General features: G+C 41.7%; 1 protein-coding gene across 1 annotated transcript in view; it reads right to left on the bottom strand.

Annotated features, from left to right (window-relative positions):
• Nucleotides 1–19649, bottom strand: part of NFX1 (nuclear transcription factor, X-box binding 1) — a 2569209-nt gene extending 2549560 nt beyond the window's left edge. Inside the window, exon 1 of the mRNA XM_069620539.1 lies at nt 19377–19649. Coding sequence (XP_069476640.1) covers nt 19377–19398 — 22 coding nt within the window. The 5' untranslated portion in view covers nt 19399–19649. The remainder of the gene's footprint in view (nt 1–19376) is intronic.
• Nucleotides 19650–19812: the final 163 nt, after the last annotated feature.

The following is a 19812-nucleotide window of genomic DNA, read 5'->3' as shown; positions in this document are numbered from 1 at the left end:
AAACAATTTCTTCAACTTTCTCGCGGTCTTAGTTTTTGCGGGTGTGGATTCTGTGAATTGATCTCCGACTGCATCCGAACTACCAGGAGGACATTCACTATCAATGGCTGGATGTGGTATAGCTCCGTTGTCAATCACTTCATATTCTTCCCATTGGCACGATGCATCTCCAGTCTCAAGTGCCTGCCAAAAGGTTTGACAAGCAACATCTCTCGTTCGCTTCACTGTCTGTGTAGATCTAGTTCGTACACCCACTCGCAACTAGAGGACAGATTGGAAAAGGGATGTTCAGTTTAAACACAACTTACAGTATTGAACTATTAACAGTGAAAAACAACATAATATAGTGACCAGGACACTAACCTTCTTTTGCTTTCTTTTCTTTGAAACTTTCTTGCCTCGAACTTCAACATCGGGACGCTGTTGCTCTGACTCGTGTGTGCATGTCTCCACTTCCTCTTGCGCTGCAACGACTATATTTTCATGATAAGCACATCCATCACGCACTGACGCTCCATCGACTCCCTGAAACATAGAACTTTCATTAGTATGTATAATAATATTGAAAACACAAAATGTACTTGGGGACCAATACCCATGTACATCTCAATAGCAAAACACGAATGAACGCTTTGTGTAGAACATTCAAACGACAATTATTCACGCATTGTTGATCTAGTGAGATGGAACTGTCAAGATCCATACCTCGGGCTCCTCAGACTTCCATTGATGATATTATTGAAGATGATGCTTCAGTAACTCCCTGAAACACAGTAATTGCATTAGTATGGTTTTCTATTTTGTTAAAAAGAACATACACTTTGTGCAGGCGTCAACGGCTCATCTAAATAGACCTGCACAAATGATCAGTTGTCTAAAATAAATAATGGATATTTAAATATGATTCGATTTGCTCGATCGTTGGAAGTGTCACCACCCAGAGATCTGCATCAACTACTAGGGGTGATGTTCTTGTAGAAGAAGCTCCGTCATCTCCCTGAAACATAGTACTTGCGTTAATAAAGAAGGAAGTTTAGCGGATGCAATCACGTCATATGATTTCGCTTGATCGAACTGTCAGTATCCATACCTCGAAATGCATAAGAACATCAAGGGACGATGTAACTGCGGTGCACACTTCTGCAAGCTGTTGCGCCGACCCGTAACTGCATGCTCCCCCTTCTTCTTGGACTAATGCTCCATCGACTCCCTGAAACATAGGACTTTCATTAGTAATGAACACAATATTGAAAAAAGAAGACACATAGGAGGGCGACGACAGAAGGACATATCAATGGCTAAAAACGAAAGAAACATTGTGAGTAACAATCACGCTACAAGAATGCAAGATCTGATGATCTCCATCGATGGAACTGTCCGGAAACGTACCTCGAGCATCTGAGTGACATCAACAGTTGTCGTCAATGCGTTGGACTCCTCAGCATCTCCCTGAAAGACAGTACTTGCATTATTTTGGATAACAATAATTATAACTGAAAACAAAGACTAGAGGACGAGTACAAGGGTGTACCATTAGGTAAAATAATCACACGATAAATTAAAACTATTGATTTACATGCCTAAAACAAGTCAGTGGCAGAATAGCTAAGTAAGATTACCCGATAGGCGCTTGAAGTGGCTGATGACTGCAATAACGACACGGATGGAGAATCTTCCGCCTTCATATTGAGTGGATACATAAATGGGGAAATTATTGTTAGCTAATGCTACACACTAGCGCAAGGCCGAGAGATAAATACGTAAACTTGACTCACCAGTGGAGGGATGTGGACGAATAGAGTGGGAATAGCGGTTGAGAGCAATTTTCGGTTCGCTCGCTGTGTGTTCTTCTTTATTAGCAATGATGTGGAGTACATGTCAGAGGTAAAGTGCCTGCTGCAGATGCGGTATCGATCACCCCTCTTGTCCGCAAAGACTTCTAGGACTCTACTTTCAAGCTCAGACGGTGGATATCCGCAATATCGGACCCATTCTCTTATCTGATCTATTGTCTTAGGGAAAACATGCATTATAGTACCTTCAGATTTACTATGAGTCTTCGAAGGGCAACCGCCAATGGAACAGGCAGGCATTGTGGAAAGTTCTGAAAAGTAAAGATCAACAATTCTCTATGAATACCAATGTGTTAAAAAATAAAATGACACATAAAAGGTTCAATGCAAGGTTCGTTTTGGTTCTTGGAACTATACACGTTATTCACATGCGGATAAGTATTTGAATAACTTTAAAAAAATAGAAAAATAATTTCACTAAACTCAGAACATGTGACTAGTTCCTTGCATGTACTGTCTTGAACGAAAAGAAATTGGTCGCAAAATGATTATGGTACATGGCCTTATCTTGACGAACAAACAGTTAGATGCAGGGATCAGAGTAGTTTCTTGTCGTAGAACAGGGAGCAGTTCACAGGTTGCAAACTGACGAGTTTCCTCGAAGTGGTCACGGAAGTTGACAGAGACGAAGAGCAGATAACCAGCACCTTCACGGGTTGACTAGCAAAGCGCAAAGAAGTTCTCATTAGAAATATGAAGTGGGTTATAAAGAATTCGAAACAGGGGTGTGTTTGTGAATGAATGACGTGTATATGTCGTGGCATTATGCGGTTTGCAGGGGGGCGTCCAGCGTGAGGGGGGATGCTTGGCAGGAGACACGGGGTCTGGAGGTAGACATGGGAACAACAACCCATGCTCTATAGACCACTTTGAAGTGTACATGCTATTTGGCACCTCTTGGCCTTTATCGCTCCCTGACAGCTCCACTTGCCAGCACAAGTACCCCGGTGCGAACTGCCTTTGATAGGGCGGGGGGTGGATTGGGGCGGTGGTCGTGCAGACAAGACACAGGAAGACTCGGATTGCAGGGGGGCGTTCAGCGTGAGGGGGGATGCTTGGCAGGAGACACGGGGTCTGGAGGGAGACATGGGAACAACAACCCATGCTCTATAGACCACTTTGAAGTGTACATGCTATTTGGCACCTCTTGGCCTTTATCGCTCCCCGACAGCTCCACTTGCCAGCACAAGTACCCCGGTGCGAACTGCCTTTGATAGGGCGGGGGGGTGGATTGGGGCGGTGGTCGTGCAGACAAGACTCGTTTGCCGCAGGGCCTCACCAAGGAGAGGCCATCTAACTGCATGTAAGAAGCAGGCTGCAGGATCTAGTACATGGAAGGCAGGGGGTGAGTTTATAAATACCTCAGCCTCCCAGGAGAATATATGGGTGCAGTTCACCCTGGAGACCCTGGATGCCTAGGCAGTTAGTCAGCAGCAGGCTGGCCTGTGGTGGCAAGGCAGCACGGGCCAGAGGGGGTCATCTCTGTACCCCGGTGCCCAAAAGGATGATTTATTATGATCAACCATATTGATTATTTACCTATAACCATGTTTTGTATCAATAAAATCCAACGGCCTTTTATTGCCAACGCTTGAACAAAGTGGTGTGGTAAGTATTTTTGGGGGAGGAGGCAAGGCCGGGAGGCTTGATGCCAACCCGCAAAATAACATATGTATGTCTGCTGCATATGGGTTCAACGGTTATGTGGATTGAAGGTGGGCGGCCAGCGTGAGGGAGGATGCTGGCCGGAGACATGTGGTGTGACAAGACAAGGCACAGGAAGACTATTCAATGTAGTAGACACACTAGATTCATTTAAAAAATAAAAACAACCATTGTTAAAATATATGTTGGGTTTTATTTTAGATCTTAATTTCAATTGAACATAAATAATAAACATTACACATTGTAAAGTTCCGGTTGCAGCACATCCAGGGAAAATCCGCTGTATTGTCCACTGTCGCTGGGGAAATGTTGTCTAATGGCAAGTACCGCACAGGCAGGTATTACTCTCCGAACGCGGTGTCCGAGCCTCCCGTGAAGCCACCAAGTGAAGCAACGATAGGCCACCAGCCTGTGCCACCTGTGAAAATGAAAGATGCAAACTGTATTAAAATGACAAAACTTTCTTATCACTGTCGATTCAGGTAAAAAATGTCATTCTGCTTTGAAAAAAATTCTATCTAGAAAATGCACAATATGGAACCAATTTACATGCATTCGAATGATATGTAGATGTAATTTTATATGTGGGAGACGACCATGAAATAATAGTGGCATCACTGACATCACAACCAGAGTATACTTACTCGTTACTCGGATTACGCGGACGAACAGTGCCGCGAAGTTCGTGCATAAGCACCATCATCATCCTCAACACGGTCCGTGAGAGGCAGGCTTCCCTGAACTCTGGCAGCTAGGTGATGCATTGCGGACTTGGCTCGCCTTCCGAAATGTAGGCCAAGCACCCGGAATTTTCACGGCAGCAGCAGTTCTCCTCTTCAGTTGGCATTAGCTTGCACCGATTGCACGTGCACCAGGTGGAGACGCCGTCCATGCGACATGGTCCAGGCTCTTCATCCGTTGACTGGTCCTCCCAACTGCCGTCCGAATCCCCATCGTTTCCGCGTGCTTGCCTTTCCAGTAGTTCTTCCTCGGTGTACTCGGGCTCGTACATATACGGCATTATTGTAGCCATTGTGTGGTAAAGAAAGTAATATAATTTACAGATTTGGTACAGGTGTTCACAAGGCCTAGAAGCGGCGAAGGTAGCTGACCAGAGCACAGAAACGAGTCACAGAATACTCAAAGTAACACAGAGAGAAAAATGGAATCGAAAATCTGCTGCTGTGTGTTGTGAAACGGTGTGTTTATACTTATTGAGGAAAGAGGCGTCCTGCCATTTCCATGGCGACACGTCATTAGCTGAGGCGCAGCGATTGTTGACACGAAACGTGCTTTGGCGTTGGGAAATGGGCGGTACGCGTCTGCTGATGTCAGGCTCAGGGGCGGGGGATTTGATTTAGTGCCGCAAAAGCAGGTGAGCCAGGGCGATGGGGGGAAATGATAGGATTATCAGAAAATGGCGGCTGATTTCGAGTGCGTTAATGGACGAAAAGTCGGGTAAGGTCCATAGGAAAGTTTTCTACGATCTACCGATTTATGCTTAAAAACACATGGCCGAACCGTAGGGACAATAAAAAAAAAGTCCCGGAACTATCCTTTAAGAAGTATAAATGCAAGAAGATGATATGCTGGAAAACTAACACTTAGTGGATTGATAGGGAATGCCATAGGAGTCTCGTCACTTCCTAGTCACAGAATAAAACTAAAGACAGTTGACCAAAAACACAGCTTTGACAGAAATATTTAACCGTCATCATGGCCAATGAAATCCGTGACAAGACCAAACAACGATTTAAATGACTCAGACCAGTTGGAAAGCAATCGAAACTACTACTTCCTAGCCTGAAAATACATTCAATGTTCTTGGCTTTTAAACAAAACTACAGAGTTCACATCACAACCTCAAAGTTCTCGCCATTAAAAGGCCTTTTTCATAACAGCAATATCATCCAAGTGGTGAGCACTTTCCGGTGGCAGCTTTCTAGTTGTGGGGCATTAACGCCCTCCAACTCTTTTGAGTAATGAACCTTGCAGTGTGCCCTCATTGGATCAATTATAGAGTAATTTGCTTGTATACGTAAATAAAGGAATTGAGTGATGCACAGTAGACAGCCATGTACAACTCGACAATCCCATAAAGCTTTAATGGCTCATTCATAACCAGTGCCACCACCAGAGGGCCAAATTAGCACTTGCAGAAGCAATCGTTTCCAGGTGCTGAGCGTGATGGGGTGGTATAGGTTAAGAAAGGCAAGTCGTCAAGAGTTTAAGGAAAGAATAAAATGCAGAAACAGTCTAAACATCCAAGTCTTTAAGAGCTTCCAGAATTTTAACACTGAGTGACAAAAAAGTGAGGAGATCCACAGAGGAGGAGCTGTGGTGGAGACATCTTCCATGCTGCAGAGAAAGCAGAACTTTCATTAGCATCTGCTTCTCAAACCGGAGGTCTCTGGGATGTTGGTAAGGATGGATCTTTTTTTGCCAAGTATGGAGGAGCAGTCCTGATGGGTCATTTGAAAGTAAAGAGTATTTCACAAAGAGCCAGTGAAGTTTTCGAACACTGAGGAATGAAGCAATGTGTGAATGTATTCAGATGCTGGTGAAAAGGCGGCCTGCTGCATTTTGTACCACTCTCTCTATTTGGCTTGCTGCAAGGTCGTGTGAGATAAAAGTGATGGACTTTCTGAGGTGACTGCAGGATTTTACTGCTGTGATAATTTGGGGGTTAATGCCAAAGATGGCATTCCATACGTGTCGAATGTTCTTGGTTTTAGAGGAGGAGGCAGGGGTACAATAGGAGGCAGAGACAAAGCATGATATCCAGATTTCTTTTCTTTCCAATGTTTGGGGCCGAAAAGCACAATTTTGTTGTTGCCATTGAGCTTATGGCTATTGTCATGCAACCTAGCCCCAAGTGAGGACTAGTGTGTTTCTGGACAAGGATGTAGTGAGGGGAGAATGATCATAGGAATGTAAATGCATCCTATGGTTGTGAAGGAGGTCAGTAAGAGGTTAGAGAAGGGAGCCCTGTTGGATTCTACGTGGGAGTTGGGAGTGAGGGGCAAAGGGTGGGCAGGCAGGGGGAGGAGAGAAGAAGATTTAGAGTCTGACACGCTGCAGGTAGTTAGCCAGAAGGCGGCAGAACCAATCCAGGGTTAGGACGGAATTGCCAACCAATACCAGCAGCAGTTCCGGTACGAGAATGGTTCAGTGTAATAAGAATCAGACAGATCAATTAGCACAAACCGGGAAGGTGGAGCTTCATCTGCTGCGACAATAACGTAATTCCAGACCTTAACAAGGACAGAGACCAAGGCACAAAATAAGCAGCGTTGCATATCAATTTGCTATGTCATTCTGCAGGTTTGCTAATTAAATTGACACTTTTGTAGCACAGCTAGCTGTTTAAATTACCTTCCTCAATGAAAGGAAAGCACAGCTCACCAGACATTCCTCTCTTGCCATCGGGCTCCCTAAACCTCACATCCGTTCACTGCAAATTCAAGGAGGCTAACGGGAGATAATGCATCAGTAACCATCTCCTCCACTATTAAAATTGCCAAAGGCCTGTGTGGGAGTGCTAGGTGAGCAGCATTCTCTTTTTCAAATAACTGCAAACTAGAAGTAACGGGGATAATACTTTTATAAGGCCAGCTATGCTTGCGCTTTTTTTTTTTTTAAAAGATATTCCTGCAATTCCCATCCTAAAAATGTAAGTTGTTATATAACAAATAATTACAGTATTGCTAAGGTAAAACACTGCATTGTCTACATGTTTTTCAGTTTAAGTTAGTGCATCTGAATTTCATAGTGTAAACTATATTTCATTTTGTGGTGGAAAGAGTATCATATTGACGACTGAGCACTTTTGAAAATGTACATGATCACAGGGCCAAATGCTTTTGATGGCAAACCTAGCTATGACACCTACTGGTGCAACTAGTGCTCAACCCCTGATCCTAAACTCCTTGACCCTCTTATCTTCGCACCCTGTTGATTTGTACCAACTCCCCTGAAAGTGAGATGGCCACAAACGTCAATATTTCACATTGTTTGTCCAGTTCTCTGCCTGCTACACCACCCCCTCTGTATAGGTGCTTATTTTCTTTCCTCTTACATCATCAATACACAAAGCTAACTAGTTTACATAGTGATCAAAAGTTCTATCCCGTCTGTACATCTACAGATCTACTGCAGTACCATTCACTAATTAGTCACCAGAGCTCTCTTTGCTTTACGACTATTGCATTATTTATCAGCACCTGTGCCAGAGAGGTGTCCCATCCAAAGTCTGGGAAAGCAAGCGGAATCTGCAAGTAGCTGCCCGCATTTCATGCCAGGCAGCTGCGCCTGTGGCCAACTTTCACTGTGTCCTTGAAGGAGGTGCCCCAAGCAATGTCTCCACTAAAGTGCCACAGCTAGAGCCCCCCCCCCGCCCACTCATCTGCACATCTCCCTGCTCACATTAAGGTTCTAGAAATACCTTTCCAATCATGGACATATCAGTAATTCCTTTTTAAGGGAAGCATGAATTGTGCAAATCCGGATTCCCTTAAAAACAATACAAAAAAAAAAAAGTATCAGGAACCAACGTGGCAGCTCTGAGTGCCAATGGCGATAATCATTTTCATGGATGCGCAGGCCTGGAATGCTGCGCTTGTGCTTACTTGACTCAGGCTTGAAGACCGTTAGCATCCCTGCCCCCCCCCCCCCCCAACAAAGTGGAACATTACTGCTATATTGAAAACCATTGATAAAAATGACAGGCAAGGCCCATTTTGTCAACATTAATTTGACAATTATCCTGCCTGTTGCAAAACCATTCTACATACTGAGGGTATGACGTTCCTTTATTGTGAACTGTTTGCTTTTATGAAACTTCTGAACTTCTTCTTACACATCAAATGATGGGTCACGCATACAATATAAAAGGACACTGCCCTGTGCAACACCGACTGCACCCAGCTGCACAGAGCCGTGCACTGAAAAAATGTTTTTAGAGGTTTTTGATCATATCTATTTAGTTTTGTCCATTCATCCACGCAACCTTTGACGTGCACTGCTCTCATTGATGTCTTCAGCGGTACATACAAATTCTGTATTAACACATTTTATGTCTTGGATACAAATAACTTCCAGTGGCATTTAAAAATTCTTACAAAATTGCTAATCAAATAAGCTTGTTCGCTAATCAAGCAAACTTTAATTAGCAAAATCTGCTAATCATTTTTTGAAAACTAATGTATGCCTTGGAGACAGGGCCATGTTTCGGCCAGACACCATATTGAAATGTGTAAAATAGAAAACAACAATACCCTGTTTGTACTTGTAGTTTAGTAGCAAGCTGTTATAGGCTTCTTACAAACTGGGCAAGGGCAAAAACGGGGCAATAACTTAAGCAAGCATATCTTTTTTTTGTAAGGAGCAGGGCAATTAAGTCTTCCTTTAGAGCATCAGCTTATGGTCCTTGCTGAAGAGAGGTTAATGAAGCCTGCAACATGGACAGCCATAATGTAGGCACAATTTTCTGCAAGGGCAAGACAAATGTTTGATTTTTTTGGCAGGTAGAAGCCTTTTTTATAAGGCGCAGAATCTTCAAGAGAAACCATGAAGGCAATGTAGGCAATTTTGCACGGGCAGAGGGAGATCGATGGAAGAAGATGCATAATCGGATCATGTAGCTGAAGTGGTAACAATGTTTGCTACTTGCAGCTAAATAAGTTTAGGTTTTTGTAGCATTCTTTAAGTGAAGAATAGTAGATGAGCGCAGCTCCGTGAGATCAGATCGTTGACGGCTAAGAAGTGTTCTTCATTTATGAAATTTTTGATGGGAAGGCGGCTTTTTTTAAAATTTGTTTACATCAAATATGGCCTTAACTAGGATTTCTGAGCGTATTTATGCAACTCAGTATTGCTTTGGGGGCGGGGGATACCAGCACACCAGTCATTTTTACTCTTAAATACAGGAAAATACTCCCTTGAGCCACCGCACAAAAGAGTAAAAATACTTGCACCAGGCATAGTGGTCCCTCGCCCGATTCCATCAGCGATACTAGCAAAACAGGGCTAGCGAAGCGAATGCAACTAATATTGCTGCCTGATCTGAAGAGGAACTGCATCTTCCCTATTGCATGGAGTATACTGTGCACTAGAAAGTAAGACCTACAAAAACAGTTAAAACATTTTTTATTTGCTTGAAAAATACCTCTGCAGGGAATCATTTTACCTCTGTAAAAGTGTATTGTAATCCCAGCTTCATAAAATATACAGAGTAAATTAATCGCACTTCAGAATCTTATGTGGAGACCTGGGAAGAACCACTGCGCTATCTAGCGATCGTCTGGAATTTCCAGGCGGTTGATAGACAACAATGTTGACATTTAGGCAGGTTAAGAAGTATAAAGGAAGTGCTCAAAATCTTCCCTCATACTGGGATGGAAGGCTCACTAGCAAGTGCTTTGGGGTAATCGATGAAGCGGCTAGAGTATAAAAAAGGTGATGAACTGATTTGGAAGAGTCACTGAATCAGGTTCCCCTAAAGAAAAGGCAGTGCAGCTTAGAGCCAACAATAGCATTTTGGACCACTATGCCTATAGCATATACACATTTCAATAGTACAACTGAGTGTACGACAGTTGCTCAGGCTTAATTGCTAGAGTCAAATGTGAAAAATTAAGGATGGCAAAGTGGCTTTTACCAAAGGTTAAAACTGAATACTTGTGGATGTAACCCAAAAATAAAAAAAGAGCTTTAGCTTACCAAAATCAAATATTTATGTCACGTACATAGGACAGAGTAGTTGTGCCAGTGGAGGACACAGTAGTTGTGCCAGTGGATAATAAACCAACTAAACCCTTTACTGGACAAATTAATCAGAGGATGGCAATATGTTTGAACTAAATCTGATCCCAAGCTACTAGTTATCATACGTAGCGCTCATTACAGGGAAGGATGGAGACCACTGATCGAACTTACAACAAAATAGCGCTGACACAAGCAGTGAGCTAAGGCATGTTACAGAATAAATACAAAGCAATGACCCACCCAAAATAAGAGACGTGTTAATCTGGTATCCAGTGACTTCATTTAGCCAGTCTTACCTTAACCTAATGGTATGTAAAAGAAAACTCGTACCAGCAAATGGGAAGAGGGCACAACATTTTGCCCCGAGACACACATTGGCATTGGATGATATAATTCATCACTTCTGTCGTTACTTGAAACATGCCAGCCTTTGCTGCAGTTGGGCATTGTGCTTTTGGCACATGAAAAATCCATGCTCTCCAAAGGTGATTCCTAGTGATCATCCACTGACATTGTGATCTACAAACAGGGCTCCAGATAAGCTATGTGCCTGTCCATTTAACTGCTAAAAAAAAATCAGACTAATATTCAAAAGGAAAATAAAATGGGGAGCAAGAGCATACAGGTGTCTTAGCCCATTGCTGCTAAGCCCACCTGCACAGCTCCATTGAAGTGTTTAGAAGAGCCCATATTGTGTGACACAAAGAAAATAAAAATGCATCTATATGAATTACTCAATTAAAAGAAAGTATGGTTTGGGACACAAATAACAGTATTACAATTAGAAATATTCCTTTGTGGCAAAAAAAAAAAAAGAAAAAAAAGCCCTGTCCGGTATAGGAACACATTGTTTTACTCCCTAAAATATCTTACGCCAGAACTTCCTATAACACTCCTACATCTAAATGTTAGCTGAAGGACTGACCACAAATGTGTCCTTTTAAAATCACTGGACTTTTAAAGCACAAATTAATAATTAGATCAGCATACAGTTTGGCAGGCAAAAACTCTGGATTGCACCTAAATGGGGAACCTTCCCTTTATGCGTGCAGTAAGCACGGTTGAGTATTTGGACCAATGAGGGGCAAAACAGTATGTTGGATTATAGAAACTAGTATATGCTGTACTTGATGAATGTTGTTTATTTCCATTATTGCTCAGCACCTTTTACAAATTGTGAGCTGTATATGGGGAGCAGCCGATTTATCCTTGGTTTCATGGGGTAAAAGTGAAAAATACAGGAAACAAGTGATTGTTAACGGTATTAATATGGTAGTATTCTAGAGCTTACGAGAATTCGAAAAGCAACTGCCTGTATTGGTAGTGAGGGGTTACTATAGGGAGAAATGTTCAGACTTACAAAGCCTCTCTTAGGATAGCAGCCTCTCATCCATATACACTACACTGCTCCCAGAAATCTCGATGGGCTAACGCACCCATGTTAACGCTTCACTATCTTTCTGCTTACTGAAGTAAATACATATTAGTGTTTGCTGTTACAAGGCGTTTTATTTAACACAATTTTAAAAAGAAATATTTTTATTAATTTTCTATGGCACACACAATAGGTATTTCAGTTTGAACCTATAAAAAAAAGTCATACACAGACAACAGATGACACTTGCTTCCAAATATGACACGTGCATAGAAACAAATATGCAGGCCACATACATCTGCCTTTTCCACTAATTGACTCTTGCACTATGAGAAAGTGGATAGTTGCAAAGAGCAAATGGAGAGTTGTGAAAGCAAGCAAGTCTGGCTAGTATCTTGAATTATATTAAACAAACTTACATAAAGACAGAGTTTAACAAAGATTTTAAATGAACGTATTAATGAGAGGTACACATATATGAACACCACGAGATGTTTTAGATTTGAAGCTCAAACTGGTGGCTACATAAAACTTGATTAAATCCTAATGAATAGCTACTTTTTCATGCTTATGTGGTTCCACGACTTGAAACATTTAAATTACATAACATCAAAGTAACAAAAAGGTTCACCAAGTTCAAAATGATAAACAGGCTGAGTGCCCTTTGAAATTGCTGTGAGATCGAGTGCTGTTTACCTAGGAGCCTCATCTCCTAGCCAGCACAGAAGGAGAAAATAAACGGGCAATCCTCCAAATAAATTACTCAGTTCCACAACACATTTCAGCACGCCTCCTCAACAAAACAATTTTGTTTTTGTTATTTGTGGGCACATTCAAGTAACAAAACGAATGGTTGGATAGATTTCAACTAAACTTTTTTTTTTCTGTTTAACACACTTCCATTCAAAAACCCAACACATTACTCAAAAACAGTGATTCTGTAGAGAACTTCAATAAAGGTTCTCTACAGAACCCCTTAAGCCTATGGGAAATCCAATACTTAAAAACAAAGGCTCATATCCGAGAACAAAAAAAGAATGCTTGAGAGGCACAAGTGAAGGACAAGACAGGATTGCCAGAAAGCGAGCATGCATATCTATAACAGAGGTTCATTTTAATTTCTAATCTCAGTTTGTCTCTGGCCCCAAGTATTGGGAATATGGTTATTTTTAAATTGATATAATTGAGGGAGGATGATCTGCGCTTTTCTAATAATGGTGGGTGTGCTAATCACAGTGCAAGGATTGTGTGTTAATGCGTCCATTGCTTAAAAAAAGACTAAGTCAGCCTTATCTTTCAAATACTGTTTGTACTGAATCTATTGCAATTCAAGATAGTGGATGTGTTAAATCACATGCATGCCCATATCTGCAAGAGAGAACAGACAAACGTTTCCTGCATGGGAAATCTCACAGCTTCTAAATTAGGAGCACATAACCTTTTTCCACCTGCAAATAATATTTGGTGGGAGACTATTTACAGAAATAACAGTTTCAAGGGAATCAAGTACTTTTGTGAACATAAAATGGACCAACTTTTTCAGGCTACAACCCCACACAAGGAGTAATGTAACTGTAACCAGATATGTCACACTCATTCCACACAAGGCAACAAGCAAACTACGACAACCATAATTTGCTTATCGAGTCCAGTCTGCTTCTTTCTCAGCGGCGTTGGACTTATTCTCATCACATTGATAAGTCCCTCTGTATGTCTCAACGAACTTGGAGACCAAAACTGTACCTCATAGGCCCACTGAGGCTGAAATGCACATGGTGTCGCCTTGTGGCATGATAACTTGGCCCGAGTGCTCTGTTTTGGAGTGGAGCTATACCTTTCGTCAATAGTATCCCAGATGAGATAAATGATGGCACACTACAGCCAATTTTTTGTTACAGAGGAATAATTATTAGTTAATACATTTACATTTCCAGCATGTTTTTCCCCCAGGTGTCTCAATATGGTGACTTAAGCATACAAAATAGACTACAACCATTATAATTTAGAAAGATGCAACTGAAGGAAAAATAAGACGTAAGCAGTCAAATTGCTTTGAGCGAGTTTCAGAAATAGTCGAATAGTTCAAGGTTTTGCTTGATAGGCCAAACTACTTCTAAAAATCAAATAACGAAGAGAGACATTCACAGAAATCTCTCTTTTTGGAGATTTGAACAAATCACAGTTACACATTTCCAAACTCAAGCGTGAAGAAACTGATCCACCCCTTTCCCCTTTGTTAAAAAAACATGTTAAAAGGGATAGTCCAGTAAAAAAATGTTATTTAAAAAATAGATAGGCAACATAAAAAATACTAGCACTTTTTTTTTTAAACTTCCTATGTAAAATGTTTAGCTATTCAAGCTCAAAATTCGCAAAAGCAAGCACATGGGTGCATCCATTTTGTGAAATGGATGCCTGCCTGTGCTGGCTTTTGCGGCACTAATGAAGGAAAAGCCAGCCAGCTGTAGTAAACAAAAGCTAATGCTGGGTGGCTTTTCCTTCATTGATGCTGTACGCGGAGGACGGGGACCGGAGACCAGAGCAGGAAAGCTGCAGCTGAATCTCGGTAAGTGCTATTTATTTATGTTTTTAAAATAAGCACTAGCTGCGTTTTTTTTCCTAAGTTTTCCGGGCTGGAGGAGCCCGGTAAACTTAGAAATAAAACTGCAGCTTTAAAAACGTTGTATTTATGTTTGCGGACGCTTTTGAAGCGACCGCAAACATAAATACAACGTTGTGTTTGAAAACGCTGCGGTTTTTCTTTCCAAGTTTCTCAGGCTCCTCCGGCTCGGAGGAGCCTGAGAAACTCGGAAAGAAAAACCGCAGCATTTTCAAACACAACCGCGTTGTGTTTCTGCCTGCTGCGGCTATCACTATGGGTCTGCGGTGCTCTCCCAGGGGAGCACCGGAGACCCAAAGTGAACGCCAAGGTTCCCCACGGGGGGCCCGACAGCCCCAAATGGGAAATCAGATTTAGGCAGAAACACTGCAGCATTTAGTATTTCCCATTTGGGGCTCTCGGGGCCCCCCACGGGGAGCCCGAGAGCCCCAAATGGGAAATCAGCTGTAGGCAGAAACACTGCGGCATGTAAACACAACCGTATTGTGTTTCTGCCTGCCTTGGCTTTCACTTTGGGTCTCCGGTGCTCCCCTGAGGGAGCACCGGAGACCCAAAGTGATAGCCACAGCAGGCAGAAACAACACGGTTGTGTTTGAAAACGCAGCGTTTTTTCTTTCCGAGTTTCTCAGGCTCCTCCAAGCCGGAGGAGCCTGAGAAACTTGGAAAGAAAAACCGCAGCGTTTTCAAACACAACGTTGTATTTATGTTTATGTTTGCGGTCGCTTCAAAAGCGACCGCAAACATAAATACGTTTTTAAAGCTGCGATTTTATTTCTAACTTTTCCGGGCTCCTCCAGCCCGGAAAACTTAGAAAAAAAACCACAGCTATTGCTTATTTCTTTTTTTTTTTAAATAAATAGCACTTACCGAGATTCAGCTGCAGCTTTCCTGCTCTGGTCTCCGGTCCCCGTCCTCCGTGTACAGCACCAATGAAGGAAAAGCCACCAAGCAGTAGCTTTTGTTTACTACAGCTGGCTGGCTTTTCCTTCATTAGTGCCGCAAAAGCAAAAGCCAGCACATGCGGGCATCCATTTCACAAAATGGATGCGCCCATGTGCTTGCTTTTGCGAATTTTGAGCTTGAGTAGCTCAAAATTTTGCATAGGAAGTTTTTTTAAAAAAAGTGCTAGTATTTTTTTTTTTAATGTTGCCCATCTATTTTTAAATAACATTTTTTACTGGACTATCCCTTTAAAACAATAGCAAGTCACATCCCCCTAAAAACCCCTTGAGAGAGTGCAACATCCATTTCTGGATTTTCTTGTGCATATTGACCAAAGGCTAGCACCTTCTTACTGATGCCCTCTTGACCCACGTCATCGAGGGTCACAGATTTATCTTTATATTTTTTATATCGATATGGTTTTCAAAACCTACACAAGTACATCAAATAATACAGTAATAATCAAAACTAACAGATAATTCAATCATTATCACACAATGAAATTAGTTATCAAAATGGGTCTTTACAAAAGAATAAAATCCATAGTCAATTTAAGCCATCAGTTAACATTTTATGTAAATTAGATTATTATCCCATCATGAAAGGTTCACCTAGCATACTATATATTGATTTAATAACTCATATGGACTAAAATTAGACACTTTTGCATGTTGCAAAATCTAAACTGTTCTAGCCAATGATGTCTGAGCAAATTGGTGCTCTCATATTCTAATAATGTTTTTCGATGTTTCAATGACATTGAGATTTGCAAAGTCGACAAATTCTATCAGATCAGGGAATAACTCTGCTGTTCCCCATAACGTGAGGTGTACATAAAATATGAAATTGAAAGTGCATAAAACACCATATGGATCTTCCCGTCAGGAAACCTACGCAGATCATAGGACATTGTATTGTGACCAGATAATAGGGCATTGTATTGTGATTCATGGACTTGGTGTCATGTTGTCTGGCCAAATTCTACCAAGATGTTTTCAGTTTGTCTTGTTGACAAGAATTCCTGAAACTCTGAATTCATTTTGGCAAAGTGGTTAGAACATTTTACTTTAAATTTTTCAAACTCTAGCAAGGTTTTCCCAAGACATATTTCTTGTAAGCCTACAAAAGAGATTGGAGGATTTAATATCTTACATTTTTTTGTAAATGATTATGGACTTTAATAATTGCAAGCCCAGTTCCACACGAATGAGAGTGATAGGGAGGCAAGATGGAAGGTCCCTCCATAAAATACCTTCCAATTTATCAAGGTCTTGTGGCTGTGGTCTATTAAGGACTTCCAATCCATATGTTAGGATCAGGAACATTTTAGGAGAGGGCGTTTGCAATAAACACAATATTGTAGGTATATTTCCATCAATTGGGCTGCCAGTGTAGAAAGATGTCTTGTTCAGCCCATTGCTAATATCATTAACGTGGAGCGGAAAGCCCTGATAAACCATATGCTTGGAGATGTCTTTTTATATAGAAACCAAATATGATTTAGTATTTTCTCAACATGTTTGCATACCATAAACAGAAAATGTACTAGACTTAATCAATAGGTTCTTTTCAGTTGTAAGTTTCTAGGCTATGGAAAGATTGTCAAAAATCAGGATCTCATCGGCAAATGCCATGGATCACACTGACAGATGTTCGATCTTAGGAGGAAAGTGACAGCATACGGTAAGATAGTTAAACAAGGCAGACAGGTACAGGTTAAAGTGTCAGGGTACCAACACACAACACTGTCTCAAAATCAATAGGGTTTGAATGTTCTTAGATAAAGCACCAGACATGTTGATGCACACCTGTATCGTAGTATTGGTGTTTAGTAGAATGAAACTCTAACAGACCTCCAGGAATGCTGCAATGTGTCCGTTTATTCCACAAGTGGCCCTTATCAATAGAAAGGTCGACACAAGCCCTGTAGAAAGGGGTTTGACCATTCGCAAGATCCTGGCACTGTAAAATACTTCCGGTAAGGCAATTTAATGTACAGCCTATACTTTTAAATTCTGTTAGGAATTTAGAGATTTGGTTTTCTTATTTCGTGTTAATGTAATTTTAATTAAATTGTAACTGATTGTGACTTAGTAATTGGAGAATCGCAACTGACATTTATGTGAATTGAATATTGTAATTTTATCATACTCTGAAAAAGTTCTTTTAGAACTAAAAACACATAAATAAGCCAATTTTCCAAATGTTGAAGAATGTAGCAAAAAATGTTGCCAGTTGATTCCAGCAACGCAATTGATCCATAGTTAGCTGAACTCTCCTTTGGCCTTTTTTTAGAAATAGGTACAATAAAACGTTGGCACCAAGACAGTGGAATGGTACAGGTCCTAATTATATTGTTCAATAAGTCACCTAAAACAAGGGACCATAAATTTGAATGGGCCTTTAAAAGCAAATTGCATAGGCCATCTGGTCCCATTGATCTAGAGCAAGGGTGCACAATGTACGGCTTGAGGGCCAGTTGAGACCCTTGACATCATGATGTATGGCCCTCCAGGTCAGAGGAGTTCAAGAAGAAAGTGCAGCCGTTTTGTGGCCATTTCCTCTATAAACGTTAACGTGCAAACACAGCAACACAGAAATAAGAGGTTGACAGCCTCATTCTCATTTTTATACATCCAAGAGAACAAAATTACCAAAGCAAGTGAAACAAAACGCAGGCATCACCTAATTTATTCCATGAAAAAGCAATACAGCCTTGAATTTTAGACAAAAGAATGGCAAGTGGGTGCCAACTTGAGTTATTAAAATTGCATTGGCTTTTTTAAACATTTGAAAGTGTTTTCTTCAGATAAATGTAGGTATGATACAGCATGGCAGTGCCCATGGAACATATTGCATAAGCCTCCCAAAATAAAACACAATCAGTATTAGGCGAAGATTATACCTCAAGCTTGGGAGTTATTTTGTCAGCATCCTTTGTTAACCACAGGTCTTGAGCACTTTCTTCTAACAAACATGTTTGTTTTCATTGTATTCTCATGAAATATTACAGGATTTTCTCCCAAAAAACAAATAAAGCAATATAACCAATAACTTTTCTCTCGCATCATTTTGACATTTTTGGGGTGCGCAAAAGCCTGCAGTACCCTTAGTCCGGACCACCACTGAAGGCTTGAAGATTACAGCCAACCCTCCAGCAAAGCAAGTTGTGCACCCCTGCTCTAGAGTATTTGAATAAATAATAATCATTTCAATGTCATCGGGAGAAACATCTCTTTGCCAAGAAGGAAGGAGTCACATGTTAAACAACTGTTTTGTACCAGTATGTGTGGAGGTTTATAAATTGGAAATAAAAGTACATAGCCAAGAAAGCAACGCCTGCTTGGCTAAAAAAGCAGGAGGAAGAGACATTTGCTGTTTGTGATCTTGCTCATGCAGGGCCAGACTGCAGGTAAGCTCGGTTTTTAGTTTACTGTGCCACAACATGACCCTGGGGGGAAATAAGAGGGCCTTTGCCCTGACAATCGGTAATTTTACAATTCCTATGCATTATCACCATGAGAAAGCGGTTTTACTTTCTATCCATTAGATCATCAATGAAGGAAGGAGTGCAATGTCAGAACGGCATTAACTTATCAATAGGCGCCATACAAATGTCCAATAAATAAAGAATGCATTCTTACCACCACATAGATCTTATTCTGACCCCCCCCCCCATGCGCACGTTATTTCAACCATGAAAAGTGTGCATCTCTTTCCAGGCAGTAAGTATAATAACCATCCCACTTAAGTGGAAGAGCTGCCCTTAAAACTCTGACATTAGACCACAAAGGGGTGGGGGGGGGGAATGGGTGAATGACAGAAAAAGAAAAAAAAGAACACTATTCAAGGAAAGCAACACAACAAATCGAACATTCCATACACTGACTGATTCAATCTAGCCACGTTCCCGCTGAATGGTGATAGCCCACACTTGATTTTGTATCAGCCTGCCATGTCACTGATGCCAACCTGTTGAACATATACCTTTAAAAAGCAATGCACTTGTTATCTGACTTTGTACCACAGTTAGTGGTCGAGGGAGGCACATGCCGGAGCCAATACCAAGGCTGATGACTCCAGGTAATCAACAACACATCCCACTCATCTGGTCACAGCAACAGATCACAAAAAGCAAGCAGCGCCAGCTCTTTACCTGACGACTGAGCTTCCGCCATATCCAAACGCGTGTCCACTTAAGGGCCACCGCTGGCCAATCGTGCCTTTTGGCCCCCCCACCTCCTTGTCTCATGTACCCCTTTTTTTGGCACGCCCTCCTGTTTCCCCACCAATCTCCCCTTCTAACAGGTTGTGAGAGGCTACACAAAACAGCCCTTCAACGCACGCGCGGAACGGAGCCTCGCCGGCAGCTGCTGCCAGCTGACAGCGGACTCTGCCGCCTTCGCCGAATCGGCAGAGGTTTCTGCCCGGAAGCTTCATTACCCATGCGCTGTGTGTGTAGTGTTTAACGTGCGGAACATCTAGACCGCTGGGAACAAGGGGCTTTCGTTGGAAACAAACACGTACAGGTGGTCGGCCATATTGAGCGTCGCAAATTACCGATTGTTCCTGTTCCTATTATGGCCGCCACT

This window comes from Ambystoma mexicanum, chromosome 5q, assembly GCF_040938575.1.
Source record: "Ambystoma mexicanum isolate Mex_15411 chromosome 5q, UKY_AmexF1_1, whole genome shotgun sequence".
Taxonomy (NCBI): domain Eukaryota; kingdom Metazoa; phylum Chordata; class Amphibia; order Caudata; family Ambystomatidae; genus Ambystoma; species Ambystoma mexicanum.
This window is presented reverse-complemented; position numbering and strand designations above follow the sequence as displayed.